Source organism: Abramis brama, assembly GCF_963993115.1.
Source record: "Abramis brama genome assembly, chromosome: 21".
Classification (NCBI taxonomy): domain Eukaryota; kingdom Metazoa; phylum Chordata; class Actinopteri; order Cypriniformes; family Leuciscidae; genus Abramis; species Abramis brama.
The window spans coordinates 26,262,123-26,282,384 of NC_139983.1; the positions used below are offsets into that span (position 1 = coordinate 26,262,123).

The following is a 20,262-nucleotide window of genomic DNA, read 5'->3' on the forward strand; positions in this document are numbered from 1 at the left end:
GCTCCGTCTTTACTAATTCATAAAGAATCAAATTTCTGATGCTGCCCGGCTGAAACGTTGTAAAATTCAAACTCATAGGGCTGGAGCAGAGCCGCTGCGCTCTTATGAAGCTTAATATGACTCACTCCTCCCTGCAGAGCAACAGATGTCTTTGTGCAAAAGTACTGAAAGCTCTCCGTAGTTTCAGGGCCATCTCACCTTTTCGACATTACGTTCAGCATATGAAACGACGAGCGTGTGAAACTCAAGGTTTATAAGGCGAATAAGGGTATCAGAATTACACCTTAAAATTAAAAGTAAAACAAAAGAAACATATTGCAAAAAGAAAAAAATTATCATTAAGTTTTTTGTTTTGTTTTTTTTGCACTGACACATTTTCATAACAATTATTTCCCCTCAAAACTGTCATTATTATAAATTACAAAAATATTCCTGATACAATGCTTTTTTTAAATCAACAAAATTTACCTTAGCATAACAAATGGTACCATGATTAATATTAATACATATTTAATATTAAAAGTACTTCGAATTATAATTATAAATTAAACATTATTATGAATTATACATACTTTCCACATTCTTATTTCAATACATCTTTAATTGTCATAAAATGCCAATATATATACACATATATATTTTCTTATGTATATATACATATACATAACACAACTTCATAAAAAATATGTTGTAAACCACATATATGCATATATACAGTGAGGAAAATAAGTATTTGAACACCCTGCTATTTTGCAAGTTCTCCCACTTGGAAATCATGGAGGGGTCTGAAATTGTCATCGTAGGTGCATGTCCACTGTGAGAGACATAATCGAAAAAAAAAATCCAGAAATCACAATGTATGATTTTTTAACTATTTATTTGTATGATACAGCTGCAAATAAGTATGTGAACACCTGTCTATCAGCTAGAATTCTGACCCTCAAAGACCTGTTAGTCTGCCTTTAAAATGTCCACCTCCACTCCATTTATTATCCTAAATTAGATGCACCTGTTTGAGGTCGTTAGCTGCATAAAGACACCTGTCCACCTCATACAATCAGTAAGAATCCAACTACTAACATGGCCAAGACCAAAGAGCTGTCCAAAGACACTAGAGACAAAATTGTACACCTCCATAAGGCTGGAAAGGGCTACGGGGAAATTGCCAAGCAGCTTGGTGAAAAAAGGTCCACTGTTGGAGCAATCATTAGAAAATGGAAGAAGCTAAACATGACTGTCAATCTCCCTCGGACTGGGGCTCCATGCAAGATCTCACCTCGTGGGGTCTCAATGATCCTAAGAAAGGTGAGAAATCAGCCCAGAACTACACGAGAGGAGCTGGTCAATGACCTGAAAAGAGCTGGGACCACCGTTTCCAAGGTTACTGTTGGTAATACACTAAGACGTCATGGTTTGAAATCATGCATGGCACGGAAGTTTCCCCTGCTTAAACCAGCACATGTCAAGGCCCGTCTTAAGTTTGCCAATGACCATTTGGATGATCCAGAGGAGTCATGGGAGAAAGTCATGTGGTCAGATGAGACCAAAATAGAACTTTTTGGTCATAATTCCACTAAACGTGTTTGGAGGAAGAAGAATGATGATGAGTACCATCCCAAGAACACCATCCCTACTGTGAAGCATGGGGGTGGTAGCATCATGCTTTGGGGGTGTTTTTCTGCACATGGGACAGGGCGACTGCACTGTATTAAGGAGAGGATGACCGGGGCCATGTATTGCGAGATTTTGGGGAACAACCTCCTTCCCTCAGTTAGAGCATTGAAGATGGGTCGAGGCTGGGTCTTCCAACATGACAATGACCCGAAGCACACAGCCAGGATAACCAAGGAGTGGCTCTGTAAGAAGCATATCAAGGTTCTGGCGTGGCCTAGCCAGTCTCCAGACCTAAACCAAATAGAGAATCTTTGGAGGGAGCTCAAACTCCGTGTTTCTCAGCGACAGCCCAGAAACCTGACTGATCTAGAGAAGATCTGTGTGGAGGAGTGGGCCAAAATCCCTCCTGCAGTGTGTGCAAACCTGGTGAAAAACTACAGGAAATGTTTGACCTCTGTAATTGCAAACAAAGGCTACTGTACCAAATATTAACATTGATTTTCTCAGGTGTTCAAATACTTATTTGCAGCTGTATCATACAAATAAATAGTTAAAAAATCATACATTGTGATTTCTGGATTTTTTTTTTTAGATTATGTCTCTCACAGTGGACATGCACCTACGATGACAATTTCAGACCCCTCCATGATTTCTATGTGGGAGAACTTGCAAAATAGCAGGGTGTTCAAATACTTATTTTCCTCACTGTGTATATATATATATATATATATATATATATATATATTATTTATGAAGTTGTGTCATATTTCAAGAAAGGAAATTAGGAGGGTTGTTTCAAACAGACTTTTCTGCATACTATGTTTCTCTCAGTTCCTAATGACATCGCTTAAAGGCTTTTTTTCAACACTATTTGTGCTGATTTTTGAACCATAAGAAAACATATTTTTTCAAAGCTATTAAGAAATACATAATGGACAGTGGGACTAATGAGCCTTGTGTTTTTGTATATGCCTTTAATCCAAGAAAGAGGTTGATATTTTCTTAGTATTGTTTTTTTTTTAAATCAGCCTTTTCAAATGTGATATTCTCCTATCATTATTTAGTCTAACAAAACAAAAAGGAAGGGAGGTGGGAGTACCCGAGTTGCCCTTTTAAGATGTGCTAGTCTAAACTGTTCTAAATATATGGCAGATTCTACAGCTCTTCTCCATCATTTGATGAATAATTTTAGTGAATTTGTCCCAAAGAGACCTTCATACATATAATCTGCAGTGAAACAGTAGGTATCACCTGCTCGAACCAGACAACCACCTACTTCATGAACAAACACTTGTGTCTGAATGGATGCCTATGACGTGGTCACGTGTAGATGCACGTGTACTCGTTTTGAACACTGCAGAGAAAAGAAAATAAGTAAGAAAACGTGTGCTCCTTCCCATAAGCACCCACCTGCGTTCTGTGCCAGATCACCGAGGCTCTGGAGTGGCCTAATTTGTTCCGACATGGTCCTTTGTCATAATGGATCAGGAGGAAGTCGTCCTGTCAAACACACAATTTACAAGAGGCCGGTCATTATCTGCGCGGGTGTTCGGGACAGCAGCATGAAGGACACTGTTGCATTTACGGCCTTGATTGAAGGACTAACACGCCGCCTCAGTGGTGCGCACATGGTCAATAAAAATACAGTAAGATAGCAGCATGACGTTAAGAGTGTTAAGCTGAGATATTTTGGACACTGTGTACTTACGTCCAGAGACTCCAGGCAGTACCAGCAGAAAGCATGCTTGCAGTTCTTACACATCATCTGGGCACAGCCCTCGTCTCTTTCTATGTAGACTTTACATTTAGGACAGCGTTTGATGGGAGCGTCGTCGTCATCAGCTTTAAAGAATGAACTAAAGAAAAAAAGAAAAGTGTAAGAGTTAAAATTGTTAGGGATGCACCGATGCATCGGCCAATAATCGGTATCGGCCGATAAAAGCAATTATTTTCATAGCTGAGGATCAGGGACGATTATTTCCTGTTATTCAAAAGGAGGGGGGAAAACTTGTCAGACTGCAACTCATACTGTGTGTGAAGAATACATTTGAAGAAGAGACATTTTCCTTGTGTTGAATTTAGGGCTGTTGAAGTTAAAGAAAAATCACATGTAGTCATGGTTGCCAGGTCTGCAGTTTTTACGGACTTTACCGCAAGCTAGTGATTACAGTTTATAAAGTTATAATTATGGATTTTTTTTCTTCTTACAAAAAACACATCGCTTCACTTCAGAAGGCCTTTAATAACCACCTGGAGCCGTACAGATTACTTTTATGATGGATGGATGTGCTTTTTTGGGCTTTAAAAAACAAGGTACTATTCACTCCTATTACAAAGCTGGGAAGAGTCAGGATATTTTTTTATATAACTCTGTGTTTGGCTGAAATAAGAAAGTCATATTCACCTATGACGGCTTGAGGGTGAGTAAACTATGGGATAATTTTCATTTTTCATTTCATTTCATTGAACTAACCCTTTAAATGTGATGTGATAAAAAGATATGTTGAAAGATACAGTACAGCTTACTGAAATGAATCACATCTCAAGTAATCACTCAATCTGTGTTTCACTTTCAACCACGGAAACATGTCAATAAAACAGCTTGTGAACAATATGTCACTAAACATTGCATTTACCTCAGGAAAGTTTCCAATGTTCACAGATAATTAGCTATAAATAAACACTAGAGAGGACCTCACTGACTGTTAATTATAAATGTATGTTCGAAGACAGGTGTTTATGAAAACTACTTTATGTGCAAAAAGGGAACACAAACATTTCAGCTTTTAATTATCTCAGTGTTATTATTATATTTGAAAATAACTAGCAGTTGAGTATAATAGTTTGGGCTCTGTTGTTAATTTTAACCTCTAATATTATAGTAATGTACCAAATGAGAGGGTTCCCTGTACAGTTTACAGCATTAGTTGAGAGAGAACTTTTTTCCCCTTAAGAAAAGCAAACTATCGGTATCGGCAGATATCATTCTGAACAATCGGCTATCGGTATAATTTATCATTTTCGCTGAGAAATTTAGTATCGGTGCATCTCTAAAAACTATCCTTTTTCACAGGACAAAAAATAAAATAAAAAATATGGTACTGGTAAATTCAATTTCTAGAACAGATTTCTACAGTCGATTTTTTTTCCACGCAGACAGGCCCATCTCTTTTCTATGTACTAAAGTGTTGGGCCAGGGACAGTGTTCACTGGTAATGAAGAGGCTGACCCACAGGGACCGAGCTGACAAGTACAAGCCCATTCATTTCCAGGACAATTCCCAGTCTATTGATCTAAGAGAAGTGACACTGTGCAGCAAACCTCTCATAGCCCGTTAAACAGCAGGAGCATCTGACTCACAGTACTGCAACACCGCACTTTAGTGAAGTACTATTAATAATCAGAATTACAGTAGTAATATGATTATTTCTGATTTGATTATACACTACTGTTTGAGTTATATACACAAATGTTTGAGGTAAAAAATAAATACTTTTCTTCAGCAAGGATGGATTAAATTGACAGTAAAGACTTTTACACTGTTCTTTCGAACTTTCTATTCATCAAAGAATCCTGAAAAAAAGTATGACAGCTTCCACAAAAACATTAAGCAGTATATTAAAATATGAAGCCATATTAAATGTTTTCAACACTGATAAAAAAAAAAAAAAAAAAAAAACGAAATTCTTGAGCATCAAATCAGCATATTAGATTGATTTCTGAAGGATCGCATGACACTGACGACTGGTGTAATGATGCTGAAAATTCATTAAATTATAAAAAATTCAGTAAATTACATTTTAAAATAAATTCTACACACACGAGCGCGCACACACAAGGACAACGTGATTTCACAATTTTATGGAATACTCATCAAGAAATCATGTAGAGTGAGACTTGATTTTGTCCATCAGATTTGACTATATTATGATAAGTGGGCATATTATTAATAAGCAAATATACTGTATTAGTAATATAATTTTCTAGCTCAAGGATGGTTGCTGGCCTGGGGCCAGCGTGAGAGAGTTTTAGGCTAGTTGCCAATAAAAGTTTTACATTCACTGATCCATTTTTTTAATGCCCTGTAAACTTAATGTTTGCCTTTCTGTGATGTATTCCACATTGCTATAGCAAATTCTGATGATTTGTCGCCAATATAACTAACTGACTAACACAAAAATAGCATAAATGTCCTGTCAAAGTCATCAACTGTTATGTGAAAAACTACAAACCAATCAGTGATATTTTGCATCATATGTTAGCATTTTCCAGCAATGACGCTATATAATTTCATGCTTGTTGCAAATGTTCTTTTTTTTGGGCAAAAATAGCATGCATATATACACACATACATATACATATAATTATTATTATTTTTCTGGTGAACTGGGCCAGAAAGAAAAGAAGATCATCTGTATTGTTGAGCCCTGCCTGGTTACACAAGTAGCAAAGAAAACATTTGAATATATATTGTTTTTTAAATTCTATGCATCTATTCAAGTATATTGTAAAAAAAAAGTCAAATAACCTAAAAACATTTTTTTTTCATGCAGGGCCATTGCTTGAGTTCCTAGGGAGGCCATGAAATGTTTTCTTTTTAAATTTAAATCCATGATTTACACTTTTTTTAAGAGTCGGGTCAGCTCATCATAGCTCCTTGAGGAAACAACAGTCTGTTTAAAGTGTAAATGGGGTCCATTTTGATTTCATGCTGTTTAAAGACTGATTCTCTCCCTCTGAGATATACTTAGGAGTTTAGGCACAATCTCAAACGTGAAATGATACAGAAAATGAGCTGTAAATTTGAAAGGCTCTTTGGAGTATTATGACTAGTGTGTATTAATGAAGCAATTCACTTCAGAGCTGGCTGAGTGTTCACTCCTGTAAGACCCTAGATCAAGGATCAGAAACTCCGCTCAATGATGCTTTTGCTTTGGAATCAAGTGTGCGTGTGACATGAATGTCAAATAACACCTGTGCAGGCTTACTGAGCAGAGAAAAAAATTCACTCTTCAACATCTAGAAGCTGAAGATCCATTCTTCGACTGAATGATGAGCATGTTCAATAAGGCAGAAAAACACTGACAGACTGAGGTATTTTATTTCAAATCTAATGTCGACTTCTCAACATCGTACATCATTACACTGTACATGCCTCATCGTGACAGCTGGATACACACACCGACCAGGAGGGAGGATGGGAATGTTTAAACGCACATCAGAGACAAAACTACACTGAGCGTAGCTGCTGATGAATGAGGAGGTTCTTAAAGACTTAAGACTTAAAGGAAAAGTTCAGGATAGGATAACCTCAGATAAAAGATAGTCTCAATCAACAGCATTTGTGGCACAGTGTACCCCCAAAAATAATGAATTTTGACTCGTCCCTTATTTTCTTTATAGAAAAAGGGTTACATGAGACACAAATGAAGTGAATGGAGCCAATTTTCAGTGGAAATTGGAAAAGCAGTGAAATCATTTGAAAGCAGAAACGAGAAACTTACACTACCATTAAATAGTTTGGGGTTGGTAAGATTTGTTAATGTTTTTGAAAGAAGTCTTCTATGCTCACCAAGACTGCACTTATTTGATTAAAAATACAGAACAAACAGTAATTGTCATTGGTTTCATTCGGTCACGTTTCCTTTGTCTAGTTTCCCACCACTTATGAATTGTCATGGTTACTGATGATTAGTCCTCTTAGTTCAGCCGTGTCTCAATTAACCTTGTTTGCACCACTACTTAAGTTCATTTGGTCCCTCAGTTCATTGTCGGTTGTTGTCTGTGCACTAGCACACTGTTTCGTAAGTTGGCTTGTTATTCTGAGTTCATAATAAATCTTATGTTCTTTTATAATCAACTTTATCTTCTGTGGATCTAAGCGTTACAGTAATACTGTAAAATATTATTAATATTATTATAATAGTATTAATTTTATTATTTAATATTATTTAAAAGTGTTTTCTATTTGAATACACATTAATCTGTAAATTATAACTGTGATGGCAAAGCTGAATTTTCAGCATCATTACTGCAGTCTTCAGTGTCACATGATCCTTCAGAAATCATTCTGATATGCTGATTTGCTGGCTGCCCAAGAAACATTTCTAATTGTTATCAATAATATAAATAATATCATTGTTATCAATGTTGAAAAAAGTTGTGCTGCTTAGTATTTTTGTGAAAACCAAGATTTTTTTTTTTTTCAGGTTTCTTTGATGAATAGAAAGTTCAAAAGACCAGCATTTATTTGAAATAGAAATCTCTTTTTACTTGTTGGCCTAAATGTCTTTACTGTCAATTTTTTACAATTTAATGCATCCTTGCTGAATCTTACTGACCCCAAACTTTTGAATGGTAATGTACAATTTTATAAAACCCCTAACATTAATTCTTCTCTTAAAACTTGTATATTAAAGTTGGTCCCTTTCATTTTTGGTTGGTCACTTACAGTCAGTTTAAGGCATTATGTTGTCATGGCATAAATAAGTTGTAATATTGGATATTACATAGAAAAGTAGAATTTTTTTTCACACTAAAAACATGTTAACATGCATGTTTTGTCATATTTTAAGGTAACCCACATTTTTGCTTTTTTTAAAAGGAGAGAGAGACAAGTACAAAAATCAGCATTATGCCACAAGTGCTGTCATTTAAGCACAGCTTGTACTGAACCTTTAAAAGACAACAGTACCTGCTTTCTCCAGGTAGAAACGAGGTGATGGGAACGTTCTCCTGGCAGTCTTGGTCCGGGTGCCAGCTGGCCTTGCAGGCGGAACAGAACTCAAGTGTGCAAACGCTGCACCGCACCAACTGCGGAAGCGGCGTGTCAGACTCCTTCAGCTGGCACACGGCCTGGCACGTGGAAGACGGGCACCAGGTCCGGCTCGGGTCCAGCAACACCTCTGTAGGGGGGGTGAGAGATGAGAGATCAGACGCAGTTTCCGTGAGTGTTTATTTTAGGCTGCTTCCAGCTGATGCAGGCTGACAGGTCACCATGGTTACACCATCTGAGATGGAGGGGTAATAGAAAAGAGCAGCTTCGGCCTCATCTGCCCTCAGGAACGAGATCCCAGAGCTGCTACTTATCATAGCTTTGCATAAATTCATTAGTTAAATTAGATTTCATTAAAGCAAAAAGCTGCATGAGGCCTGTGCGTTACAGTGATTTTACGACTGGGCACAATAGGTGGCGGAGACAAAGTTGTTCAATTAATAATTACATTTAGTTGTAGCTAGATTCATGTATTCTGATAAAATGTGAGTGGTGCTTGTTTGTGCGAAAGATCTAGATGTCTGGGAATCAGCCCCTGATTCATTCTGGTAGGGCCTTGCAAGGTGATTTTTAGGTGGTTTCAAGGATGTCCCGAGTTGCTTACTGATCCACACCAAAAACAGTCCCCTCCAAGTCTCTATGATATTCTGGTCCCTATATACACCTTTGATTGTTGCTCTAATCAGAATTTAGAGATGTAACTACCCATTTCATAATGGTTTTACTTGCTCATCTGCCTGATGAATGCATAAAAGGTCTGTTAGTGGCATAATGTAAGGCTATGGTTATGTAATGTGTGGTTGTGGGCAATTATGATAGAAAGAGGACTTTTTTTAAAGTAATATCTGCTGTCATGTGTCAGGATGGCATGCAGTTTTGTCTGTCCTCATGTGCACTGCTAATCTCTCACAAACTAAACACACTCGCGCTCAGCCTCTCCATCTGACACGGCAGGCCATGCAGGAGTGTGTATATGTTATAACCACCATTCCACTCCAGTTTCCCGGAACACTGATGGGCTAAATGAACACATTTTTACACTCTCTCTATGTAAATCTCTCATTTATGAGGGTGTTGCTGCCATGGTCCTCATATGAAAGCATGAAAACCTTGAAAACAAAGCAAAGAGAAACAGAGGCCCTGTTTACACCTGGTTTTAAGATGTGTTTTGGTAGATCGGATCACAAGTGGATGACGCTTCAGGTGTAAAATGTTTGTCCACTTAAAACTGATTGCTTTTAATAGTGTAGACACTCCTGTGGTTGAATGCGTTCGAACATCTGCAAAAGACCACCTACTCTAATGTGTTAACATTACGGGAAGCGCGCTAGCCAGACTGGATTTAAACTTTGTCGGCTGAAGACCCAAGTTTGGTTTGAAGACCAATCACAATGTTCTCTTACCATTTCTGATTTCTAACACACACTCACAGTGTTCGGCGTGGTCTTGCGGATATCAGAGCAGAAACGAAAGCTGCAGCTCTGTGTGTGTGTTTCCGTTGTCTCTGGTCGCGTTCATATGTAAATTGCGTGACCTCATTTTGTCCATAAGATCGAATAATCTGAAAAAGGCCATTCATTTACCTACCTCAAATAAATCAGAAGAGGTTGAAAGTGGACAAAAGAGACAAATTAAAACACCAGGTATAAACGGGAATGTGTCTCCCTCGTCTACTTGTGATCTGATCGACTAAAACGCATCTTAACATCAGGTGTAAACAGGGTCAGATAGCATCGGAACAACTGCAACACATAACTACATTTATTTCTCTCCCTTATGTCTTTTTCAAAATAGGCTAATGTAACGCACTGGAGGGGGTGGACAGAGAATATCTCTCAAGCAAATGTATCCTGTGGTTCAAACAACTGGAGACTATCAGAGTCCAGAGCCTGGGATCCCCTATTGAAGAAAATGATGAAAGAGAAGATTCATACGCCAGGTATATGGCACAGATCCTCAGGTCTTATCTGTTTAGGGGAACCTTCATGCTTTCGATCAAGCATATCCAATTAGCAATAGTCTAATTTACTCTTTATTAGTCTTTTAATCTTGGAGATTTCTGACTAGAAGCTACATTTGTTAAAATTATAAAAATTATTTCAGGTCAGCATACAGACTGATTTGGATACAGAGCGGAAACACAAAGAGTCTTCATTTACACTTAACTCTTTTTAAAATCCTGGGTTAAGTCTATTTTAACCCTGGGTTTCACACTTGTAATTTTAGAAGGTTTGCAATGCTTTAAACTCTGAATTATGAAGATATGCTCTGGAAAATGTGCCAAAGGTATGAAGTTGTCCCTCTCACACTTCAAATTGTTAGCCATTGGTAATTTTTTATCCGGGATTAATGTCATTCTGGATTTCAAAGCTGTTTATAGTTTACCTTGGGTTCGTAATTGATTCTTAGTGGCCAGAATAGGGTTCCAACAGCCATTTATAAAATTGGAGTCAACTATAGAGGTTTATTAACTACTAGCTAGTTTGTAACTCTATACTTAATTTGGTTGCACCATTTGTTCTTAACCCTTGTGTATCCGTGTATCATTCGTTCAGCTGTTTTTTTTTATAATATTGAAAGTAGAAAAATAAGAAACTGGCACGAGTTTCAAAACTTTGAGCCCTTGGTGCTCACACGGACAAAGTACAAAGATTTGAATCTGCTATTTTCCAGAAAAAAAACTGTGTAAATGATAATCAGAAAACGTTAAACAAGGTGTCTGCAGGTGGCAGGCTCTCATCGAAGAAAAACAGACAGTACAGGTAATAGCCTCCATTCTGTGACAGCATAAGGTCAGCTGGACCTACACGAGTCCAGTGCAAGACCACTCACATCCCTTTCATCCTCACACCTGGACTGGCCTATTTGTCTACAGTGAGTCATTTTGAGTCATCTAGGACAGCAAGCATGGAGCTCACCATCAACATGCACACGCACACGTGCCTCATCCGCCCCTGATGGATCTCACCATCAACACGCACACGTGCCTCATCAGCCCCTGATGGACAGACAAACAGCCTCTTTCCACTTACCCTTCTCAAACTGCAGCTTCCTGTACCTCTGCATTATCTCTGTGGCCACCATGCATTCAATCTGAGAGAGAAAGAAAGTGGACAAAAGCAATTATTAAACAATGTGGATGGATACAAAATCACTCTTTGCTTTGCAGGTATTGCAGATATTGCATTTAGCATTCAATTTGATCTGGGTAAACACGCATCCAACAACAAATACGGTTTCTAATCTAATCACTGTCTTGAGATCAAACAACACAGCAGGAATATGCATGTTGAATTTCTGTTTGGTGATTCTAGAGGTGCAGAAACAACATACTTCAGCTTTAAGGATTGCCCCAAAAAAAGGCACATTAGTTGCTCTGATGATGTGCATCTGGGGCTGATTCATCTGGTTTAGCTGCTTTGATACTGAACGAGCCAGCCATCCTCACAATGAGCCTGCAGCGCCGAGGAGGAACCCTGCCCTCAGACTGACCTCATACTTGGAAGGATTTCGTGGTGCAAGACACCGAGGGGAGAGTCAGAGTGGAGAGGTTTCAGCATCCATTTTATGCTAAAAGAGCTTTAATCTCCTCTTGATGAGATGCAGGTCCATTTTAGGACTTTTATTTGGATGGTAAAGTATTTGTTGTTTTAGAAGCTGTGACTATTGCAGGTTTTGTAGAAAAAAAAAAAACTGCACTGCACTGGAGTTCCTAAAACCCCTTTAATCCTGACAAATTCATCCTTTTCAGACTCATCACCCACCAAGATTAACATAACTACATTATATAATGCTTAACAGATCATTAGTTAGACACAGTTATTAATTAGTTAATAGTTCTGTATGTTATCTGTATCTTAAAGGGATGGTTCACCCAAAAATGAAAATTAGCCCATGATTTACTCACCCTGAAGCCATCTTCTTTCAGACGAATACAATCGGAGTTATATTAAAAAAGGTCCTGGCTCTTCCAAGCGTTGTAATGGGTGTTCACCATAAAGTCCAAGTGAAGCGATGCTTTCGTGTAAGAAAAATATCCATATTTAAAACTTTATCGACTAAAATGCTAGCTTCCAGCAGACGGCCGTATGCCAAAAGAGCAACACTTGACGATGTATGACGTAGGAGTAGCGTAAGCTTTGACGCCTCTTGCGGATCAAACAGGGCTGGGAAATCGGGTTCGTCATTACTTTATTTATTCGTCATTACTGACTTGCGTACGGCCGTCTGCCGGAAGCTAGTTTTTTAGTCAATAAAGTTTTAAATATGGATATTTTTCTTACACAAACGCATCGCTTCACTTCAGAAGACCTTTATTAACCCCTCAGAGCCGTTTCGAGCACTTTTATCACGAATAGATGCGCTTTGATGGACTTCCAAAAAAATATACCCATTGACTCCTATTATAATGCTTGGAAGAGCCAGGACCTTTTTTAATATAACTCCGATTGTATTCGTCTATAAGAAGAATGTCATATACACCTAGGATGGCTTCAGGGTGAGTAAATCATGGGCTACTTTTCATTTTTGGGTGAACTATCCCTTTAAGGGCCCTTTGTTTAAAAACCCTGATAGTAAAATTAAGTCCCTGACATGAATGCTGTACTGACCAATCACAACTCTGCTTTATAATAGTAAATATTTAGCATTAAAAAGCTGTGCAAAATGTAATGTGTAATGTTTTTGGCAATAAAAACTGCAATGTTATGAAATAATATTGCATTTTAAAACAACTGTTTTCTATGTGAATATATTTTAAAATGTAACTTATTGCTGTAATGACAAAGCTGAATTTTCAGCATCATCACTCCAGTCTTCAGCGTCACATGATCCTTCAGAAATCATTCTAATATGCTGTTTTGATGCTTAAGAAAAATTTATTATTACTATCAATGTTTAAAACAATTGTGCTGCTTTATATTTTTTGTAGAAACGGTAAATTTTAAAAAAAGTTCAAAAGAACAGCATTTATTTGAATAGAAGACTCATGTGATATTGCAGTTGTTGCTCATGTATGATATTGCTTAACTATATCGTATGATATAAATATGAGACAAAAAAATCATACAGGGCATTTTTGCCCCAGTATCTTGCATTTTAGGGGGATTCTAACTGCCTTTTATAGGCGTCATCATGCAGTGATGCAGATGTTACTGCCCCCAAATGTTTGAACGGTAGTGTATGTTGACATTACCTCATTCTCTTGTAAATGTCCACGTTTTGGACAGGCTGAGTCTGGACAGCTGATGGCCGTTTCAAAGCCCTCTTTTATGAGAATTTCCACATACTGCTTCAGGCACTTTAAAAGGATAATAAGACATAAAAATGAAATTAATAAAATGGAAAATATGGAAAAATACATTATGTGTAAACAAATTCTGCTTTTAATTTTGTGTTTAATTTGCTCAGTGTGTCTGTGAGAGTGTACAGAAGCACTAAACCACTTGTAATGCACTGTTAACATCCTCAAAAAAAAATACGCTGTATAACATCTCAATTTAATGAAGACGCAGTCGCTTGTCCAAGACTAATTATCCTTCAGTGTTAGCAATTTGCAAACTCACTGTTTTAATAGGCTGTGAACAAAACATATTTTATTATTTCATTTTTGCTTCAGGAGAAAAATCAGGTCATATTTTCTATCTCTCCTACTCTCTCTCTCTCTCTCTCTCTCTCTCTCAAAAAATTAAATAATAATTAAAAATTAAAAATTAAATAATTTTCATCTGAACACATCAAAAAATAACTGTGTATTTGAGCTTTTAGGAATGTCTGGCAAGGCAAAGTCTGAGGGAGTTGTTTCCATAAACATGCTTCGCTTAAGACACAAAGACAGTTTTGTCTCTAGTGAGCTAAGACACAAGCAAGACAAGGCTTCTCAGAGTCAGATGAGGAGATGTTTTCCCTTTACCCTACTCTAGCAGCTTCCTTTCCCCAAATGTTGCCTGCAACCTCAAGATATAAATAAAACTAGTCTCAAATCAGTATAACTACACAACAAAGGGAAAGTCAGAACAGCAAACCTCAGAGGGTTGAATAAGACTGTTTATTACTGGACTATGAATCACAATTCTTAAAAAAAAAAAAACCCCAGTTCATTTGGCCTTTGGATATTCCGTCTATAGCTGTGAACTGTGCTTATATATAGACACATTTCAAAATGTCTGAGGCTTATGTAAGAATCCCACTCATTTATTTTTAGACGTTCCATTCCTACAACAGTGAAACCTAAAGACAGAAATGAAATATAGAAATATTCATAAAATATGGCTGAAAGCACACATTATTTTTAAATCTTTGTGAAAATCTCTCATTGACTTCTATTCTAAACTTAAATACAATTAATACAATAAAATAGTTTTATTTTTTAAATGTATTTTCTTATTATTTCTAATTTATTTTATTTCATTTTGATATATCACATAACATAAAATAAAAATAAGCAAATATTTTATTTATTTATTTATTTATGTTATTTATTATGCATTTCATTTTATTTTATGCTGATAAAAATAAAATAAAATAAAATAAAAAATAAACATAAATAAATAAAATAAAATATTATTTTTTTAAACATGCTTTTTGAACCCTAAAATCCGTTTAGATACTACTCACCAGGGTGCAGAAGATGCATTGGCACTGGGTGATGGTGGTCATTTGCTCCAAGGGAAACTCTCCCAGGCACAACTTACAGGTCACCAGCGGGTCCAGGGCCAAATCCCAGGTGGGTCGGTACCTAGCTGTGGTCATGATGCCTGCTGCAGAGCTGAAACACAGAATAGCCGCTATTAGACAAAGCCTACACAGTTAAATACACCTACACAAACGGCACAAAGCTTTTAACCGCTGTCAATCTAAAGTGCAGCCACGATAAGTGCTTCTCATCGCTAATATCAACGGCATCACAAACACCAGCCCTCTAAATGCACATCAAATTAGCCACATTACGTTTAGAGATGGTCTAACAGATGCAGTGGTGAAAGGGGCAAATACATTATTTACCCCCATTTATATTCCGTAGCCTAAAGAGGTTTTCTGAGATGCGTTCGGGATTCTAGTCGGACTGTAATGGAATGAAGTCGGACCAGATAGACGGAGCAATTTTTCGGCTTCTGCTGCTGAATGAAAGATGAGTTCACTGCGTGGTGCTCCTTAAATGAGAAGGGTAGGAGAGAGAGAGAAAGTGAGAGAAAAGAAGTACATTACTCTCTGCCTGCCTACGTCTCCTCTTTTTACAGTTTTTCAGAGAGGGATATTTTTGGAAGTCTCGACTATGAGACACTTCCATTTTCTCACGCTGAAGTGGGCTGTTGTGCACAGAGAGGCTCGTGTCTTAAGTGTTTACAGGAAGTGCCTGTGAGAACATCAACACTCTGCTTGGCTGCTAAGCAACTGGGGAATAGGGAACCGCTTCTGCAGGTCGAGGAACGGGTGCTAAGGCAGGTTATGTTGGATATCTTATGCTGAGAATCACTCAGGATGCTTTTAGACATTTCAGTCAGTGATGCAGAGAGTTGTGTGATGTGTGATGTCCTTTCTATGCCGACATCAAATGAAACCGGAAACATTTCACTCACCCTGGCTTTGTCCTGTTACATAAAGATTTTATATGGAAATGTGCTACAACTAGTTGATGCCACATTGCTAGGTGGTTGCCAGGTGTTTTGAGTGGTTGTTAGTGGTTTTTAGCCAGAGCATTATCGAGTGCAAAGAATTCTCCACCAATCAGAGAATCATATCAAGCCAGTCTCGCCAAAATAACTTTTTAGCACACACCCACTCCAATGAAGTACTGCAAATCAAATTAGTCTGACTCTCATTTATGCTCTCAAAATACTTAAATATTTGTATATGAATATGCATATTTTGCAATAAATGTAAAATATATTGTTTATAGATCATCGCAGAAACATTGTATCTCCATAGTCTTTTTTTTTTTCTTCATTAATCATTACTGTTGGTCATCTTTTATGTCTGTATGTGGGTTTTGCAAATATTCTCATTGTGAGTGCGGTAAAAAATTTGTTCTTTTACTAAATTCAGCATTTTCTCAAAAAACACTACATATGTTTAATGTATTTGAGGAGTGGAGAAGAGTCTTAAGGTCCTTGCACACTGAGTCCGAAATTTTTTCGCATGCGTTTTTTCGTATTCGTGATTCGGTGGCTCTGAAATGTCAAAACACCATTCAAAATGCTTGCTATGGATGTGAAAAACGCAGAAAATCAAACCTGATACGATTTTTTTTTATGACGGACGATAGTTTCGGAGGCAGTGTGCAAGCGTGATTGACATAACGTGAGGTAGTATTTATTTTTTAACGTGCGAAAATGTTGGATGCGAATTTCGGACTCAGTGTGCAAGGGCCTTTAGCATCTGTCATCTTAAATAGCCTGTGCGTAGCACTTTGCCTTTAATAATAACATGAGATTTTGGCCAAATTACTAGCCTGGTTAAAACCAGACCATTCTCAGTAGTAACTGAGTTATGGTCTGGCAATGCTTCATTAATAACTCATTTCCAAAGGGGCGTCACCAACGGACGTCGCTCAAATGCCTCTGGGCGCAATTGGATAGACCTAAAACCAATCAGAGCGATCGTCATCGTGTAAAGCCCGCCTCAACGTTTCTGATTGGTGCCTCGATTTGGACGGATTAGAAATCGGCTTGAATGAGCTCTTTGCCAGACTTGCAGAGCAAATCTAAATTTGCCGGAAGTTTGTCTGGGTTTTCCCAGGCTACCAAATTACACTTATGTCTGAAATTCTCCAAAATTTGACTATGCTGTTTTTCTCTCATTAAATCCTTTAAGTACACAGTCTTGTACCTTTGTCTTTTTATCTGACATAGATGTCCACAGCATAAATGATATGAGGTTGCACATCAGTTTAATATTTTTCTTAACCTCTCACCATAAGTATAATACATTTCTCAGAGAGGCTTTGCATTAGACAATCAAATGACATTTTCTCTGAGCATCAGCACATAATTAAAAAACAAATCCCTAGTGCTACAGATGTTAAAGGGCTCTCAAGCTCTCATTCGTCATTTGCACAAAAAGTCCTGGCTGTTTCCGCTTGATAAGTCAAACGGGGTGAAGTACTGATGGCTAGATGATGCACCAACGCAGCCTCCAGTATCTCAAGAACAGACACGCCAAAGAAAGCTGATTTTGCTGGTCGAGCTCAGAGGTCTTACATCACTCTTCCTTCAACATGTCACAACCTGTCTTGCTCGTGCACATCCATCCATCTCTGATGCTTGTTCTCTCAGGCTACCACCTCATATGAGCAGCACAGAGAAAAGAGACCACATTAACTATATATCCCATGAAACAGGGGTGCATGATATCGGTATGCTGATGTGTGGCCAAAGAATCAGAACTTAATGATTCTTGAGTAAATATATGTGTGTGTGTGTGTGTGTGTGTGTGTGTGTGTGTGTGTGTGTGTGTGTGTGTGTGTGTGTGTGTGTGTGTGTGTGTGTGTGTGTGTGTGTGTGTGTGTGTGTGTGTGTGTGTGTGTGTGTGTGTGTTAAAAAGAGGTGTGCTTCTTCAAGTCCCATAATAATCTTTTATAGAAATTGTTTGGAATTAACGATTCCGGTTCTGATTCAACTTAACCATTCCTTCCCAATTTACCCATCCTCTACATCAGTCGACAAGGTCAGCAGTGACAAATGTTCTGTGAGAAAAGGTGGTGCATGAGAAAGTTCATTGAGCTGCATTACTCAGAAAGCAATTATCACTTTCCAACAGAGAAACAATAACAAGGAAAAACACAAGCAATCCTCAACAATGCAGCCCTCGGAGAGAACATCACTATGCCCTCATTTCAGTTTCTTATCAGATCACTGAACAGAAGAGAACAATCATTTATCAGGCTGCAATATGATTTACAACATTATAAAAAATACCCCTAAAAATTAATGTAACGCAACTTGCATTAAAGGGATTGTTCACACAAAAATGAAAATTCTGTTATAATTTACTCATGTCTATGCAATATGCATTTCTTTCTTTTGTGTTTTTTGCCCATTCAAAAAGTCAGTGGGGTCTAGAGTTGTTTTGGACTTTCACTGCATGACAAACACAGATAAATATTAATAAAGTATTTTCTTATGTGTTCATGAGGAGAAAGAAAGCCATACAGGATTGGGAAGACATGAGGGTGAGTATATGATTCTTTGCTAGCCACCATTTCTATTCCGCATGCAAATGCAGCTCACGTCACTGAACATATCACGGTTTGATGATGTACAACTCCGGACGAGTCTTGTTGCGTGCGTCCGTTTTGAACGTGTCTTGACTGCCGTACAGTCTGACCTTAAAGGCAACTGAGATCCTACAGTGTGACATGGCTTAAGATGAAACTGTTCATCCCATATACTTGAACATTTTGAAAATATGTAGTTTTATACAACCATCATATGTTACGTTTCATCAAAATGTCAGACCAAACATTGTGGTTAGGATCACAAACCTGTGATAAGTTCATAAAACACAATAAATGTTATTATCATTTATGCTTTTAAAGCAGCAACAATAACTGTTGTAACTATGATATTTTGGCAGACAATATGGTTTCCAATGGAATTTGTTGTTGCTCAAATGGTCAAACTAGTACATATTAAGAGCATTACTTATAGTCTTTTAGATGTTCAGATATGAAATAGGTGCAGAAGGTGGAACTTCTCAAAGGTCTTGTGCTGGTCTCCAAGTCTCCCCTCCATTATTTATTTTCAGAGAAATGGGTCAGTCTCACAAAGAAACCTGAGAAGTACATGCCTGAATATTTCAAGATATGGATGCCCCAGTCTCCACAAACATGAACATAATGTTCCCTCACTCTCTTTATCTGACTTATGGGTTCTAATCAATCATCCTTGAAAAGAGCAGAATCATTTACCTGCCCCATGGGCACAGTTTGAACCTCATTTATCATAATATCAAATATTTCACCATTAAACATTGTGTTGTAATACTGTAGGGTTTCATAACCCTTTCAGAAAATAATTGCCCAAACGAGATCAATCGGATGTTAGAAACACACCAGACTGGGATGAGAACAGGCATAATGTAATGCTTTTCCCACATTATAATAAATCTAAGAATGCATCAGCGGGTTATATACGTTTAAGCTGCGGTTACACTAGACTTTGATCATCTGCAGCGTCTTTTTTAATTAAAGTCCCCCTGTGGTGAAAATCAAACTTTTAAATGTTGTTTATATGTCTATGTGGTGTTTATATATGTAATTATGTATATGATATGTATATTATGCCCCTTTTCACAAGATGTAATATAAATCTATGGTGTCTCCAGAATGTGTCTGTGAAATTTAAGCTCAAAATACCGCCCAGATCATTTATTATAGCTTGTCAAATTTGCCCCTTTTTGGGTGTGAGCAAAAACGTGCTGTTTTTGTGTCCCTTTAAATGCAAATGAGCTGCTGCTGCTCCCCGCCCCTGTTCAGAAGACAGCCGAATTTGATCCTTTACACGAGCTTCGGATACTTCGGCTAAAACAAAACATGCGAATTTCAGTCAAGTTTCAGAAATAACCAGTAGTGGAGTGCAGCCTTACAGGGAGACTCAGGAAGAGGTTGCAACTTTTAGACGCACCTGGACGTTTCTGAATGGTTAGTGGATACATTTATGTAGTTGTTGTGGAGTTACATTGATTCATCTCATCGACTTGCATGTACCGTCATGTTTAACTTTTACACAAGTTGAAACAGATCCCTGAGGTCTTTATAAGACAGCTGTGACTTTTTTTGGTCGAACAGTGTTCTATGCTGGTCTGTGCAGCCAACGACAGAACAGTTTGCATGCTTTGCTCGAACTTTTGCCATTGCGTTAGAACTGGTTACACTC

At 37.7% G+C, this 20,262-nt stretch overlaps 1 protein-coding gene across 3 annotated transcripts in view; it reads right to left on the reverse strand.

The window, feature by feature from the left end:
* The window catches only part of rnf144aa (ring finger protein 144aa), a 37,892-nt gene that overhangs the window by 4,658 nt on the left and 12,972 nt on the right, over positions 1-20,262 (reverse strand). The window contains exons 1-7 of one of the 3 annotated variants that reach the window (XM_084096812.1): positions 15,392-15,540; positions 15,005-15,155; positions 13,584-13,688; positions 11,422-11,482; positions 8,309-8,519; positions 3,323-3,470; positions 3,025-3,114 (exon numbers count right to left, since the gene is read on the reverse strand). In XM_084096812.1, the coding sequence (XP_083952938.1) occupies positions 3,025-3,114; positions 3,323-3,470; positions 8,309-8,519; positions 11,422-11,482; positions 13,584-13,688; positions 15,005-15,139 (750 nt within the window). In that variant the 5' untranslated portion in view covers positions 15,140-15,155; positions 15,392-15,540. Of the gene's footprint in view, positions 1-3,024; positions 3,115-3,322; positions 3,471-8,308; positions 8,520-11,421; positions 11,483-11,722; positions 11,874-13,583; positions 13,689-15,004; positions 15,156-15,391; positions 15,541-20,262 lie in introns of those variants that run through there. The other 2 variants (XM_084096811.1, XM_084096813.1) reach the window with 2 other exon arrangements.